The sequence below is a fragment of the Lepisma saccharinum genome, chromosome 1 (assembly GCF_977018435.1).
Source record: "Lepisma saccharinum chromosome 1, izLepSacc3.1, whole genome shotgun sequence".
Lineage (NCBI taxonomy): Eukaryota > Metazoa > Arthropoda > Insecta > Zygentoma > Lepismatidae > Lepisma > Lepisma saccharinum.
Genome location: NC_139229.1, coordinates 172,125,747 through 172,142,305, shown reverse-complemented (window position 1 = coordinate 172,142,305; position 16,559 = coordinate 172,125,747). Strand labels below are relative to the sequence as shown.

Genomic DNA, 16,559 nt, shown 5'->3' with positions numbered 1-16,559 from the left:
AAGGTGTGTGTGCCAGTCATCACATTGCCAAAGTTTGCCACACCACTATCACAAGGATCAATGCCTCCGGTAACCGTTCTGATTGTTGTATCATTTATCCTAGCACAAAGACTAATTATCGTAGAATTTTGGAAAACATTGTAACACGAAATTTGAACCTTCCTTAAAGTAATAAGCACTGTTTGGACTAAAAAAAAAGTTATTTATCTCGAAAAAATTACCTTATGCTCTTCTCATGGACAAGATATTCTCCGTTGACAAGCAACAGTAAATATCGTAGAATTAATTCGGAACCTCAGTAGAATGTATTTAGGGACTTTATTTTAATGCTAAAGGAACCAAACCTAACCTGCCTAACCTAGCCACGAAAGCATATTTTGAATAAAACCTTAAGTAATTGCTTAAACTCCACAGTGTGTGTTAACAGACGTACATCAAAATCAAACCATGTAAAAATTGCATTCGTGGCATGATGAAATCGCAATAAAACAAAAGGAACTTGGGCCACCTCCTCCTGGCACACCATAACTAATTTCCTTGCTTTGGAGGTGAAGCAGACTAGTTAGAGTACTGCATTGAACCACTTTCGCTCGCTCAACTCGATCTAATCTCCCTTGCTCGAGTGTGATTCGCTCGAATATATAGAATAGCAAATATTATTTCAATGTGACAATAATCGTACAAATATGTGTAAAATTAATGTAGGTAGTTTCAGCCCATAATCATCTCTTCATTTTCATATATTGCTCTGTATTATAGCTCTTTTCAGTTCTTACGTCGTGCGCTCTAGAAGCTGGCAGGGGAAGTGGGGAGTGGGGAACATGCCGCTGACCAACCAGAGAACAGACCACCTAGCGGTGGAGCCGAGAGTTACGCAGTTGCAGGAGGAAGCTGCAGCGCTAACTTCGTTCTGCACGTTGCTGTGTTGCCAATTCACCGCGTTGCTGATGGTGTTTTGCCCCAGTGTTGATTCCTGTTTGTTATGAGCGGAATGTAGGAATAACATGCGTGGGAGTAATTGTTGTCACGTCATGTATTGCCTAACTGCATTGTTTCTTCGATAAACGTGTATGTGGCAAGTGATGTGACGTTTATTTGTACTCTCGTTGTTCCATAGGGAGCTTTGTGCTTATTAACGCAGTAAGTATCGTACGATGGCGAACAGGAAAGAGGTAGTTTGTAGCCAAGGCAGGAAACTTGTGGAGTGAGTACGCGAACTGTGCAGCGTATTGTTAGGGAAGGCAAAGACAGTCTTGAGGCATCGGGTTCAACGTAAATTGAATCACCGTGCAAACGAATCAAAAGGAACAGTATCACAAAGGCAATCGACGTTTGCGATAAAGATATACAACGTAATAAGAAGAATTATCCTCGGGTATTATGTAAAGGCTGAATATCCAACACTGAACAAGTTTTCGTTCATTTGCGTACACAAATAAGCTTTCAGTGGGGAGTTTCGTTGTTGTGGAGGATACTGAAGTATATGGGGTTCAAGTACAAAAAGAGCAATGACGGTAGACGATTTCTGATGGAGAGAGCCGATATAGTTACAGCCAGAGTAACGTTTTTGCGAAAAATGCATCTTCTAAAAAATAAGGAACCTTTTCCCTATAGGTATTTCATTTAGATGAAACGTACAGACATCAGAATTACGCTCCAACGAAAATCTGGCAAAATAAAGAGGGTACAGGGGGTTTAAAAGTACTCGTGGGTAAAGGTGGGAGCATTATTGTTTGTCACGTAGGTTCCAGTCACACTGGTTTTCTACAGAAATGTAAATTAGTTTTCAGTGGTTTTTGCAGTTTTTAGATACGCTTGACGAAAGGAACATCAAAGATGCAGTGATTGTAATGGACAATGCTAGCTAGCTACCATTCGGTACAATTCAAAAGAATTCCTACAACGTATACACTTGATATCATACACTTATCGGTATCCTACTGACCACAAGATGGGGATAATACGCATTCTCAGGCCATACGCGAACAATGGGACGTCTGTATTTCATGGTTCTTTCGATTTCAACTCATCTTTCCCGCTACTCTGGCAACGCTGCAGCCTCTCTCTCTAACTGGCCTGTCTCGTTGCGCTGGATAGGTCGTTTCCCCGCTCTCCACTTCCCCTGCCAGCTTCTAGAGCGCACGCCGTAACAACTGAAAAGAGCTATAGTAAGATAGAGTAAATTACATTTTAACATGGAGGGGATGATGACTATGTTCGCTTTAGTTTCATTTTCACTGCGTCTTTCACTTCACTGAGCATATTTGAAGGCCCACTACCACAGACAAATTAAAATTACTGTTGTACGTGAACTACTGGGCTTCGAGCGTATACCGATCGTTTGCATGTTCGAGCCTTATTCGCTCGTGCGAAGAAACAGTAAGTTCTGTAATCCATCTAGCATTATCCTTGCCAACTATTAGACAATCGAGCAAAAAAACCTCGATGCAGCACTAGTGCTAGTAGGCCTACATCAGTATCAACTACAGAAGTTGTTCGCTTTATATCCGACCATTGTTGATTCGGTGCTGCCACCTGGTGTATCATGCTGGAACTATGGGTCTGCTGGCGGGAGCAGTGTTGTGTCTGACCTTGTAGGTGCGTGAGTGTTGGTAGTGAATGTTATCAAAGGGCGCCGAAAAGCAACTGGTATTGGGAGGTTACGTAATGGCCCTTTTCCATGCTAAGTTTTCATACGTACGCATTGTGAAACAGTGTCGGGAGAATGGGTTAACACTCTGGGTGACTACTGCAAAGGTATTGTGTCCCGTTACACACAACAGGCTCTCCTTGCGAAACATTCACCCACGAAAACCACCGGGAGAAGGGCTGCAAGCAAAGTGTCACCCGTAGTGCTAAGGGGGATCCGTCGATTGGCGTGCCAAGAAAATCCCTCGACTCAACGTTATATGGCGCACAGATTTCACCTCGCACCGTGAACAAAACAATTTGCAAGCGCCTCAGGTTGAAGTGTGTGCAGAAGGCCCGTGTGCACCACCTTCTACCGCGTCACATTGCCGAACGTAAGACGAACTGCAGGAAACTATGAAAAGTACGTGGCGGGTTCCAAATGGAAGAAAGTTGTCACAATGGATGAATCATATGTCCTATCACTGCTGGTGGTCACATTCAGGCGATCACATACCGTGACATTGACGGCAAGGGGTGCAGCAACTTTGTTCTTAAAGTGCAGGGAAAGTTGGACAAAAACGTGAAGGTGAATGCCAGATACTTCCAAGACTCCATTCTGACACCTATCTATCGGAGAGACATCCCACAATTGTATGGAATGGACGCGAACCAGGTGATGATCCATCTGGACAAGGCGTCGAGTCATACCGCCATAACATCACTACGTTTTTATCAGGAAATGGCAGAGGAATTAGGAATTCATGTCATTCCGTTTGAAGACATACCTGTGAAAAGCCCTGATGGATCCAATGGATTTTTGCGCATTTGGACTGTTGAAACGACGTCTTCAACATCGCCGCCTGGGCACTCTGGATGATCTATGGAAAGTTTGCAGGGTGGAGTGGGACAGAATTCCCATGCCTGTCCTGCACTGGAGGTTGCTGCAATGGAAACTGCGATGCCGGGCAATAGTCCACAATGCTGGGGGTCCAGTAGAACATGATCGGTGGTGTTGGCACGGTAGCTCTTAAGGTGTGTTCCCGTCAAACATGGTCGGATATAAAGCGAACAACCTTCTGTATATTGTGATGTAGCACTGGGTGGTGGACATTTTTTAGGGGGGGATGTGTGGTCGAGTTTGGGGATAGGTGTGGGTGTTGTTATCGATCGACTACAGAGGCACAGGTGGAGGATGCTTGTGCAAATTTTCCTAGCTGGAGGGATGCCTTAGCACCACGCCATGAAGGCGTATAGGGGGTGTGGGGGTAACACTCCACACTTTCTTGATCCAGTCGTGAATGGGGGTGATGTGATCAGCATCATGCCCCTGACCGCCTTTACCCCCCAGGGTTTCCCCAAGGTACCCATGTCATTCGATGCTGGGTGGGCACCAGGGCCGCTTCCAACGTTAGAAAAGTTCCCAGATTTGAACTGGCTGGCGATCGAACCCGGGGCCTTTAGAATGGTAGTCAGACGCGTTACCAACTGAGCCACCGTGTCCATACAATGAATGTTATATATAGATTAAAATTATTTTTTTTATTGCTTTTTATGACACTAATGAAATAGATTCATAATTTTCTCAAACCTATGTTTTACAGTTATCCTATAACTGAACCCACTGAGGTTTATTTTTTAGTACTGCAATCTGCATCAGAATATGCATGGTGGGGCACAAAAACAAAATAGCCTTCAGTTATGAGTTGTAATGAAAAATGTTTTACTATATTGACAGAAAATGCTTTAATACTATGGTTCTTTTGTTCAGTAATTTTACTTGCATTAAATTTACTAAAACTCATACTTTTAACTTGCAGGAATGTTGAAAGGGAATACAACTGGCCTGAACTTATGGTTGGGCCCAAGTTTCAATTGTTTAATTCCGATTTCATAATGGTACACATACTGTCTGTTAACACATACATTTTGATTTTTATCGATTATTTACTTCTAGTGTCTTGTCAACAGTAGTCTGTGAAAAGCCTTGTCAATGGGAACAGGGATATTATTTGCGTAAGGTACCTTTTACATCTTCTTTTCACCAATAAATAGGGCTTTTTTGAACTGCAGACAGTGCTAATTACTTTCAGAATGCTTCAAATTTACTTTCACAGTCATTTGCACAATTCTGCAATACTTTCTCTTTCTTGTATGAATGAAAAATGTCTTGTTAATGTGAAGCGTGGTTGCTTACATAAGATTCTTTTTAGGTCTTTTTTCACTGATAAATTGCATTTTTCAGCACTCCCAAGTAGTGGTAACTATGTGCACCAATGTTTAAATTTACTGTAATGATCATTTCTACAATTCTGCAGTACTTCGTCTTTCTGCTATGAAAATTTGAAAAAGTCATTAAGCATGCAGAACCATTACCTACAGTTGTATGCCAAAGAGATTGTTCTCCAGTAAAGGCCTGCAATTCCTCCAATGAGAACCCACGGTTTCAAATTTCCCAGCAGCCTAAAATCACAGATGTTCAGTCAATCACATGTATACGCCATGATTTTGGATTTATGAAATGCAAGCACAGTCTCTCATCTAGTTGCAGCATTATTTGAATATCTGAACCTTCATAGTGCCATTGATACTATCATGAAACAAAGTAGGGTCAGCATTGTCAACTTTGAGAAATTTTTGTTTTGTGCCCATCCTATATAAATGGTTTAACAATTTGTCCATTGGCATTTTATTAGATTTGACAAAATGAAATGTCTTGAATTGGTTCACAATAATATGTTAGAATTACATAATTTGCTCATCAATGACGAATAAACCCTATTCTTACTTGCATGTAGAGCATGAATCTTTCAAATTTTGATCAAATATCTTTATGAAAAACTATTTCATTTTCTATATGTGATCTTAGAGAAAATTATTTTTTCCTCAGGAACAGGCTGTATGAGCTGTTTGCACAAATTGAGAAAGAGTTTGAAGTATTGTATGCAGAGAATGTTTCATGTAAGTAACATTTTTTCATGTTTTTATGTATTGCACCATGCGAAAGTACTAAAGGTATTGTTAAATTTCATAGCTTTATGGCATTTACTGGATCTGACTGTAAATGTAGGAGCTGGTTCAGTGACCGAGTTCACTAACTGATTGACTTTTGATCTCGCCACAGAAGTTGCCAAGTTCAGTTACAGTCTGGCATGGGTGTTCTTTTGGAGTGTTCCTTCATCAATTTCCTATAATCATCTGCCAGAAGTTGGAGAAAAGCTATGCTAAATAACAAGTACACACACAAATATCGTAATAGAGTTCTTATGATTCCTTCAAATTTCTGTAATAAATTTTCACTTTTGTAATACTAGATATTAGAAAGAATATGAAAGTAAAATTTTCTGTTGTTATCTGATTGATAACAAAGTACATTGACACTATGATCATAATTATCAGAAAGGTTGGTGAAGTTGAGGTGCAAAATAATCTAACACTGTAATTTTTAGTGGTTTTAATTTTATTTTATTAGCTACACTGAGATATACATACAATAACAGAACCTCACATGGGTAGTCACTCTACACTTCTAAGGAATGAAGTGTCCTTATTTCCTCCTAGGTAAACTGGTTTTTCCACCTTGCAGGTGTCATAGCTGGCTGTTTCTCCCCCTCCCCTCCATCCTGTAACCTACTCTTCTTGTCTTCACTCCCCTCCTCCTTCTGGTGGCACTGACCTTCCCTTTCTCCTTTAACTTATCTGGCAAGTGGAAATTTTCCATTTTTGTTCAGAAAATAGAAGGTTGCTCAGGAAACAACCAACATACTTTCCACCTGTTTTTTTTTTTTTATCAGTTCCACCCATTTCATTCCAATTTCCCCTTCATTTTTGTTCATTTTCTCTCCCCTGTTTATGCATACTTGCTTTGTTTGTGCTGCTTTTCTCTCGGTTTCATTTTCCCACTTCTTCTTCATTTGTACTTCCTTAATGTCATATGTGTCAACATATGCTCACTCAAAGCTGTTCTTGGATCTTCCTCTTTAATGTCTCTCCTATGTTCTTTAATTCTCTCGTTGATGCTTCTCCCTGTCTCTCCTATGTATTTGCTTGTATCACATTCTACTTCATATAACCCTGCCATTGCCAATTCAACACTCTCCTTCGTTCCTTTGTATTCATTAAACCATTCCTTGGTATTCAATAAACCATTTCTCGATGCTCTTTGATAGCTTGAAGGCTGCTCTTAGGTAATACTTGGCATAGATGTTTCTTATCTTTTTCTCCATCTTTCTTCTGAATGGCACACTCATACTTTTTCTCTTCCTGTACATCCTTATTTTCTTCTTTTTTCCTTATAGTTTCTCTCTTTTCAATTTTCTTCTGTTCTTATGGTGTGAATCCCCTGCTTTTTATCCATTTTCATAGATACTGGGGAAGATGAGGTGGTTGTCTATTATTTTATTGATCTTAGTCTTGTTGGCATTTCCTATAAAATTCCTACATGCAACAAAAATTTCTCCAGTTGCTGTGTACTGCAAGCAAGGAAGCAGCATTTTCTACGACATAATTCCACCAGAAATTGAAAAATTTTATGTGGTTTAAGAACTTTTTGTGTTGTTTTTATATTGTGGAGATCTGTTATGGTGAAATAATGAACTTCTGTTACCTGAGCCTGAAGGCTAGATACCGATTGGAATTTTACATTTTATTCTTTGAATTTTCACCTTTTAAAAGTGAATATTCATAATAATTAACTTCCAGAATACTGAACTTGAAGCTTGGTTATCACATGAGTATACTCATTCGCAGAGCACTCTGTATGTCACAACTGTTCAATTTGGTCAGCAGTTGTGTGAATCGTAAACTTCAAAGTGTGTGTTTTTTTACTTCATAAAGTGTATATGTGCTTAATGTAACTCACACAATCCACATACATTTTATTATAGTATATGTTTCTGAATACAGAAAATGTTCACCTTCTTTTATGTGTTTTGTAAACTTTGTTTCAATATTTATTTATTTATTACATAGTGCAAGAGAAGATAGAGAATTTAAATGAGAAGCTTGAACGGGAGTCCTTCATCAGTGATAAGCAAAGCTATGACTATCCTGATTTTGACAACACATCTTCTAAAGGATTGACAAAGCAAAAGTGTAAGTAAAAGCAGATGAAATTGCATAATAACTAGGTAGAATACATTTCTTAAAATTAAGGGTACCAATAGTTCAAATTCAATCTTTCATAAAGTAATAAGTCTGTATTTGGTACCAAATAAATGCTTTTATCGTCTATTAATTTTGGTGACTTACTGCCACCATTCGCAAACATGTGTTTATTTTAAACTAGGATTATTATCATAATTTATACAAGGGTCACTATTTATATTTTGAGCCTAACAATGAAAAAACAGGAATTTGGCATTGAAAACTGCTTTATTGTTTTTCGAAGTATTCTCCTTTATGGTCAATACACTTTTGCATTCGTTCAAACCATTTGTCAAAGCAGTTTTTCCAATCTTCTTGAGACACCTCCATAATATGGTTTTTGAACGCATGAACGGCGTCTTCCGCCGACGAAAATTGTTGTCCACGCAATTTATTCTTGACATTCGGGAACAAGAAGAAGTCATTGGGTGCCAAATCAGGACTGTGTGGTGGATGACCCATCAATTTGATATTTTGACTGTTCATAAAGTCGGTTGTTAGACGAGATGTGTGACAGCTGGCATTGTCTTGATGAAGAATGATCCGACAGCGTTTGTTTGTTTTCCGTATTTGACCGAAGACCTCTGGCAAACAAATTGTTGTGTACCATTCAGAGTTGACCGTTCTACGTTCCTCTAAAGGCACAGTTGCCACATGACCAGTTTTCCCGAAAAAACAGGCGATCATTTGTTTCGATGTGCTTCGAGCGCGAACAACTTTTGTTGAATTGGGTTCATCTTGAAACACCCATACAGTCGACTGCTGTTTATGCATATATCCATGATTCGTCACCTGTTACAATCTTATATACGTCTTTTGAAGCACCACGATTGTATTTATTGAGTATTTGTTTTCACCAATTGATGCGAGCGTCTTTTTGAGTTTTTGTCAAATTGTGTGGGATCCAACAAGAACATACCTTTCTCACAGCTAAATGATCATGTAATATTTTATATATGCTGGTGGAACTAATGCCTATGGTTGCCTCAATCTCACATGACGATCTTGCAGTATTAGGTTTTGCACAGCATCAATGTTTTCTTGAACAACAACTGATTTTAGACGACCTTCGCGAATCTCGTCGGTGAGCGAATGGCAGCCACGATTAAATTCGTTATACCAGCGTTTCACAGTGGCAAAGGACGGGGCTTCATCGCCAATTGTGGAAGTAAGTTGATCGATGCACTCTTGTCTTGATAATCCACGTCGAAAATCGTCAAAAATCATCGCACAAGAATGTTCACGAGTTAATTCAATTTTATTTTTGTCGCGCAATCTCCAAGGCAAAGTAAACAACACAAATCAGCTATTGACAAAACATTTGAAGTACGTTATGGTCAATAATGCCAGACGATTCCGTGCAAACGTCAAATCGTGCCTAACTTCAATCAGTGTTGCCAAGACTCAAAATATAAATAGTGGCCCTCGTAAATAGCAGGTTATGTACAAATGTTAATCTAATGTTGCCATACATTTGTATGTAATGGGAGAGTGGGGTGGGTGATCTAATGTCGGAATTTTTCTGCCCTTGTCCCCGCACAAAGTGACCGTGGATGAGCTAGCCTCAAAATCAATGGGTACCTGGTAGGGAGGGGGTAAATGCAGCTGGAGCATGGTGCTGATCACATCACCAAAATGACAAAGATTTAGAATGTGTGGGGCCCTTACCTCACATCCCCTAAATGTGCCTCCATGGCACAGTGCTATGTGCACAGTGAACTTTTATCTTTTACTTGTGATAGTGTACCTAGTTACTAAACCCTGCAAGCAGTGCTCTAAATATTTTTGGTAATTATCTGCATGTTCCTTGTGCGTTTTAAAATTTAGAATACTTTTCTCAACTAAAAAAATGATGTAAATATGAATATCATGGATTTTTAGTATCCCAACTTAACTTGGACCACATGAAGATACATGAAAAATATATTTTTGTCAAAATAATTTATAGAATTACATACAGGTTGAACCTCTTATTTTATTCCATACAAGGGACGTTCATAAAGTAATAATTTTTGCTTATTATTTGCAAGCTTGTCTCAATAACTTGCAGTGTGGGGAAGCCTTTATCTATCGGATTTGTACAAATTCCGCATGTAGTAGTTCTGCGGAACACCGCTAGAGGCCCAGAAAACCAAGATTGCACAGCTTGTGGAGCCTGCTGAAGTTCGAGGTGTGATTCGCTTTTTGTTTTTGACTGCAAGGTGAGGAATGCAGCAGTCACCCTTCATTCTTGGAGCAACCTGGAATTGTGAAGAAAGTGAAGTCCCTCGTGCTCGCGACTATCCTATTACCATTGCAGCCATCATAATGGATGTGAGCATTAGTTAGGGATTAGTATTAACATAATACAAAACATAATTCTGGAGTGCAGCTTCTTTATGACAATGCCTTCGCTTATTCTGCTCTGGAGACGATGACTTATGCAGCCACTTTGGGCTTCAAAATTCTCCCTCCATATTTCCCCCACCTCCCACCCAGCAGCTTCTTCCTCTTTCAAAAACTGAAGAAGCCCCTGCGTGGGAGGCCTTTCGATGACTATGATGAATTTATTTCTGCGGTGAATGACTTCTGAACAGCCAAACACATTACTTCTACAACAAGAGCATCCACAAGTTGGTACATCGATGGGAGAAGTGTGTCGCTCTGGGTGGAGTTTATGTGAAGAAAGACTGATTCATTTACAAAAACTCATGTGCGTTACTGTATTCTTTCTTGGCAATAATTATTACTTTATGAACGTCCCTCGTAGTCTTATAAATTTTTATTTTAATTACAGTTCTAAGATCATAGTTATTAGTTCAGGTTCATAGACTTTGAAGTCTGTAGTTTTGCTGTTTAATGTTAAGAAAATATTGGAATCTGAAAAGTGGAAAGTAGTAAGGTGGTTCATGGCAAATCTTACCATTGGTTCTATTACCAGGCAGATATTAACTTAACAATTTCATTCAGGATAATAAAAATTGTGCTTGCTGAGGTGATAAGGAAAGCGGTTAATGGTAGAAACTTGTAATCAGCAAATGTAATGAAGTTCTGCTCTTATTATTTCAGCTGTGTCCCATTCTTCGCAGAAGGTGAAGACAGCACACAAATTGAAAGCCCAAACTAGCAAGATTGTGTCTAGCTTTAAAGGTCCTACTGTAAGTTGCTCACATGTTCGAGAATACTTAGGCCATAAGGATGGTGTGTGGGAAGTGTCAGTATCTCGGCTTGGCTATCCCATTATAGGGACATCGTCAGCAGGTAAGGCCCTTTGTCAACTTTGTTATGGTATTTTCAGCATGGATATTCTAATTGCAAAGACTGAAATGGTTCACTCTCTATTTTTCTTTATGTTGCTTGCCTGCTTCTTGTGTTAATCAAGACAATGATGAACAGATGAAAGTAGAAGATAGGAATGATACAATGGTATGCCATGCCCTAATCCACTCTGCGGCTAAGCTCAGCAAGAATGGACTGCTTATTGTCAATTTCAAGCTTGTAGAGCCGACCTCCTTGGCATAGCATACTAGGATGCCTGGAGTCCCAGGTTCAAATCCCAGCCTGGCATGGGTGTTTTTATAAGTGTCCCTTCATCATATCATCAATCATCACTCATCTTCGTCACGATTAGCAAAAAGCAGCAGAGAATAACAAAAGTCAAAGAAAACTTGTAATTTTTTTTCAATAATTTGGAGATAAGTGTTCCTGCTTTGTTTTTTAACTATCCACAGCCAAAAATAAATTAAAGTGAACTCATTCAAGACAGAGAATATGATTGCAAGATTTCCAACAATATTTTGGAACATCATAACAAATTGGAGGATAGTTGTAGGAATAACGATTACGAAGGAATTAAAGGGAATCCTACCAATAAGATTAAGTATGAGGTCAAAAAAGGCATTGAAACCAGTATTACACTGGGTGGGTAGTGTGGAAAAAAAGAAACTCCTTAAGGGCTTCAAGGAAGTGAATATTTAGCCAAAGAGTTGATTAAGAGAATGGGGAAAATTAATGTAGACACCCAATTTAGTGTTAAAAACTCCGTTAGGGTAAAAGAGTCCATTGAAAAATTAGTTATTGGAGAATTGGACACGATCAGTAGCTTTGACGTAATTAATCTGTATCCCAGCGTACCCCGGGATAAAGCCGGTGACTGCTTCCAAAGATGGTTGTTAGGCAACGTCGTTGAAATTTTGGTGGCGTGGGAGTATTTCAGGTGGTTTTTCCTGGTAACAGGATATAATTACTTTTATGTAAATGACAAGATCTTCCGACAAAAAGAAGGGTTGGCTATGGGCAACCTTATATCAGGCCTTGTGCCCAATATCTTTATGCACTACGTCGAAAAAACTGCTTTGGAACGAGTAGGGGAGGGGTTGAAATATTACGGGAGGTATGTTGACGACATCCTCATAATGTGATCGAATATGAACTTGACAAGTTTTTTACCGAATTAGGAAAACAAGATGTCAGAATCGGCTTTACCAGGGAAAACCTAGTTGACGGGAAGATCAACTTTTTGGACCTGTGTCTTACCAAAACTGACAAAGGGATTATAATGGGGATTTTTCGTAAACCATTGGCAGGTGACTTGTACCTCCACAAGAAATCCGAACACTCCAATAGGATAAAGTCAAATGTTTACCTTAATTTTTCATCCGAGCTGAAAGATTATGTAATGACGAAAAGGAAAAAGAAAAAGAGGAAGCATGGATAAAGAGGGATGGTGTAAAAAATGGGTATACAATACTGGATATGGAAAGGGTGGCCAAGAAAGTTAAGAAAATAATTAGGAGGGAACGCTCCCACAGCGTTAAATAGGAAGGGAAAGATGAAACCGCGGTAGGAGAGGGCGGAAATGAAACTCATGTTGTCAGAATCCCCTAACGGAAAGGTGTCTCCGAAAGAAAGACAGTGAGAGGATATGGTGTAAAATGCAGGATGAAAGCGCTCCGAAGCATCGAAAAGCATTTCACAGGATATAAAAAAGGGGGAGCAGATAGGCATGATAACCCAGAAGAGCAAAAGGGAGTTTATAAGATTGGATGCGAATGCAGGAAGGAATACGTGGGACAGACGGGGAGAAGCATGCGTGTCAGGTGGGGTGAACATAAGATCGCAACAAGGGAAGTTATCAGGAAAGTGAACAACAAATTGGATAGGAATGTTTATGAAACATCCTGAATATGCACAGATAATTGGAATAAACTTAACAGAGACGACAGCAATTTGGAAGAAGGATGAATTGCATTTTTCAAAAAATGGGATAAAACCGTAAATAATAACGCCAAGATGGGTTTCCATGTTACAGCTGAGGTTAAGAGGGCTGCCGAGGCGGAAGTTGAGTTCACCTTAGACTGGCGAGGCACCAGTTTCAAGAGGGGAAAACTACAGAGGGGAATGTAACTTCCTTCTCAGTGTTGAGCATATGCTTATAACACCATTAAGCCTTGTTTCCATGATATGAAAAACTCATTGGGAAGACCACAGAAAAGATATGCAAAATGCTTAGAAAAGCGGGCATTAAAACGTATAGGAAGGGAGGGAGAAGCATCTTAAGAATAGTAAAGAATGCTAACAAGAAAAAGGAAAACAGGGAAGAGGAAGGGATTATCTACGAAATGAAATGTAAAGAATGTCAGAGTGTGTACATAGGAGAAACAAAAAAGAGGCTAAAAGACAGGTTGAAACAACATAGGAATGATGTACAACTTAAGAGAGAGAGAAATGCAATATTTAAACACACAAGAGAAACAGGACATGGCATAGAGTGGGATGAGGCTAAACAGATAGGAAGGGAGAAGAGAATGCTAGTGAGAAAATGGAAAGAGGCCAAGCAAATAGAGAAGAAAGGTGAAGAAGACACAATGAACTGGAATGGGGGACTGATGATAAACAAAGAATGGAAGACGGTGTTAGAAAGAGTGGAAAGGACAAGAGAGAAAGGGGAGAGAAGAAGGAAGAAGAATGAAGGAAATAGAGATAGAGTCCAACCACATTCACTTTCAGGTGAAAGTAAAGTTGACAAGGGAAAGCCACCTGCTAGAATGTTCCATAACAACTTTCTAATAGTCTGGAGGGGAGTATTTTTGTGTATATATATCGTCCCGTTCTTGTGCCTTGTTACATTTGTACTTGGTACATAGTCTGAAGAACACCTTGCTAGAAGGTTGAAACGTTACGTTTAGTTTATGTTTTATAATAAAATAAATTTCTGCCTTGGTCAGCATATTGAGGTTTTCATACGCTGCACATTTGCTTCTCCCAAGCACTGGCCAGGTGGCTTCTAACAGCCGATTAGGATGTTTCTTTTAAGTGTTTTTAGAATTGGAAATACATGGTTTTAGATATGTGTTTTATTAGTGAAGTTTTCTTTAGCTACAAAGTGGAGTCTTTTCCATAAGGGTTTCTTTACCTGTATCCCCAACTAACACTTTCTTAACGTGACACCATGTCAGGTGTCTAAGAATACGCATCAACCTGAAGAAGGAGGCAGTCTTGACCTCTGAAACGTTGTTTTGATCGACATTTCATACTCACACACGTAAGTAATTGATCTTTGATCTTTTTAACGATTTATTTTTATTATTTTAGGTGCACGCAGGCAAAACTAAATTATTTGTTGACAACTTGCAGTCCTTCATTACGGCAATCAGAATAATTATAAATGGGATGGAACTGTTTGCTTGCTACCCTATCAGTATCACCTAAAATAAGCTCTGATATTATTACCAGTCTTGCATGTTTGTAATTAGAGCAAATTCCTGCCATTTTTGTCATTTTTTAAAAATATAAATGTGCAATAATTCATATACCCTCATTTTGTAAATATACAGTTTCTATTACAGAGCATTTGTAGTCACCTTGGTACATACATTAGTTAAAGAAGGTAATTACCTATTTGTGTTCTTCAAGGAACATTTTCAATTTCTATTACTCCACTTGATTAGATTTACGTATGAGATAATCCACTTATTGGTCCAGAATTAATGGAAAATACTCACAATTCCTTGTGATTTGGTTTCTGTGTGTGTGTTCAGAATTCTGCACATGCCATGGAATGCCCTAACTAACTAACTAACTCTCTAGCCTTCTTAAACCCGAAGGTTCATGGAATGCCCTGAATCCTGAAAAGTATTGCCAGTATTTGCTCACTTCAACATAATCATATCTTTATGCATTTGTTTAAGTTAAGATGATACACATGTACAAATGATGTTTGTTTTCCAAAGCACTGTTCATTTTATTCCTGATTACAGATCATACAGCATGCATATGGAGTATAGAAAGTGGACGTTGTTTGTTGCAATACCAAGGTCATAGTGGTTCAGTCAATTCTGTCAGGTTCCATCCATCCCGTGATCTTGTTCTCACTGCCAGCGGAGACCAGTCGGCACACGTGTGGCAGGCTGCTGTTGCATGGGATCAACCAGTAAGTTTCTTTTGCATGTTTAATGAATTTTTAATCACCAAAGTACCTCTTACTTTCCACAAAACATCAAAATTCAAATAGAATTTCATATGTTTACTTTTGGTTCAATAATAAATGCTATTAGAAAACACCTATGCCACACTTTGTAATGGTCAGATTGACCATTACTGGTTTTGTATATTGTATTAATTAATTGCTGGCCAGCTGCAAGGTGCAGGGTTAAGTAATATGTTTCCGTGAGTGTACTTTTATGTTATTACTGGATGTAAGTGTATGTGCTTATTGGATTGTGCTTTACTGGATATTAGATTCCCCTGTTTTTTAGCTTCCCGGTTGGGGGAGCTAGCTGTCTTTCAAAAGACCGTTACAGTGGAATTTTTCCATTTCTACAGGGTCCACGTCCACAGACGTTTACCTCGACTATAAAAACGCCAGTGGGCTTTAGCAAAAAAACAGTGTTTCCCCATTGATCGACGGCGTGGAAAGTCTCCTCAAGTTGAGTCCACTTTTGGTGGCTAGACTTAATATAATAATGCAGCATTTGGTGTAAACCAACCCCTGTTGCTGTCCCAAGTTCCCTTTTAGAAAAAGCCTTGAGTATGTGGATATTTCCGTATTGAATAATTGATGCCCAAAAGAAAGAGTGAAGGTGTAAGGAAACGCATTTGAAATGAACGGAATATCCTTTAAGCTGAGGGTAGGCCCGCAGAGATAGTTATGCTAACTCTGCGGTAAAGGAAGTGCCGATGGTGTAAGCCATAGGTGCGCAATTATGTTGAATTAAGGAGATTGGTTGATTATGTAAATGCACACATGGAAACGCTATGTAAATATGTATATATATATATAACTACGTATAATAAACCAATATAATCCTACTCGAAATATTATGATTTGCTGAATTAACTCCAGGAACTACAGTACTGTCCATTTTATACCAGTTGTTTATTCACTTTCTGTACATGTGTAACGAACCAGGGACTAAAATATATAAATTGTTATGTGAAACCCCCCTTTCGTAATTCCGGCGCTAATATAATCTGCTCGATTGACACCCAGGGTGAGGTGGAAGGAGAGATTGAAAAAATAATACAAGGATAGTAATCCAGAGGGCCGGATAGAAACTAGGGACTGAGGGGCCGAACTCTCACAACTTGAAGAAAATTTAAGTGAAAATTGTGGTTCAACCTCAGATCACACCTGGATCCTTGGTATTTCAATTACAATGATCTACAAACTAAACTACACAGTACCTCGTATTTACAGTACTTCTACAAGCAGGCAATGTGCAAGTTGTGTTTTTTTTTTTTTTTTTTTTAATGCATCTTTGTTATACGGCATATGGTTTTAGAAGCGATATTGGGTGGGACCGTGC

General features: G+C 39.0%; 1 protein-coding gene across 4 annotated transcripts in view; it reads left to right on the top strand.

The window, feature by feature from the left end:
- LOC146004038 (WD repeat-containing protein 37-like) overlaps positions 1-16,559 on the top strand; it is a 30,017-nt gene that overhangs the window by 2,239 nt on the left and 11,219 nt on the right. For all 4 annotated transcript variants that reach the window (XR_014443884.1, XM_083142631.1, XM_083142622.1 and 1 more), the window contains exons 3-6: positions 5,519-5,589; positions 7,600-7,722; positions 10,822-11,013; positions 15,012-15,184. Coding sequence is in view for 3 of the 4 variants with exons in the window: in XM_083142631.1 (XP_082998757.1) it covers positions 5,519-5,589; positions 7,600-7,722; positions 10,822-11,013; positions 15,012-15,184 (559 nt within the window). In the remaining variant the exon portion in view is untranslated. The remainder of the gene's footprint in view (positions 1-5,518; positions 5,590-7,599; positions 7,723-10,821; positions 11,014-15,011; positions 15,185-16,559) is intronic.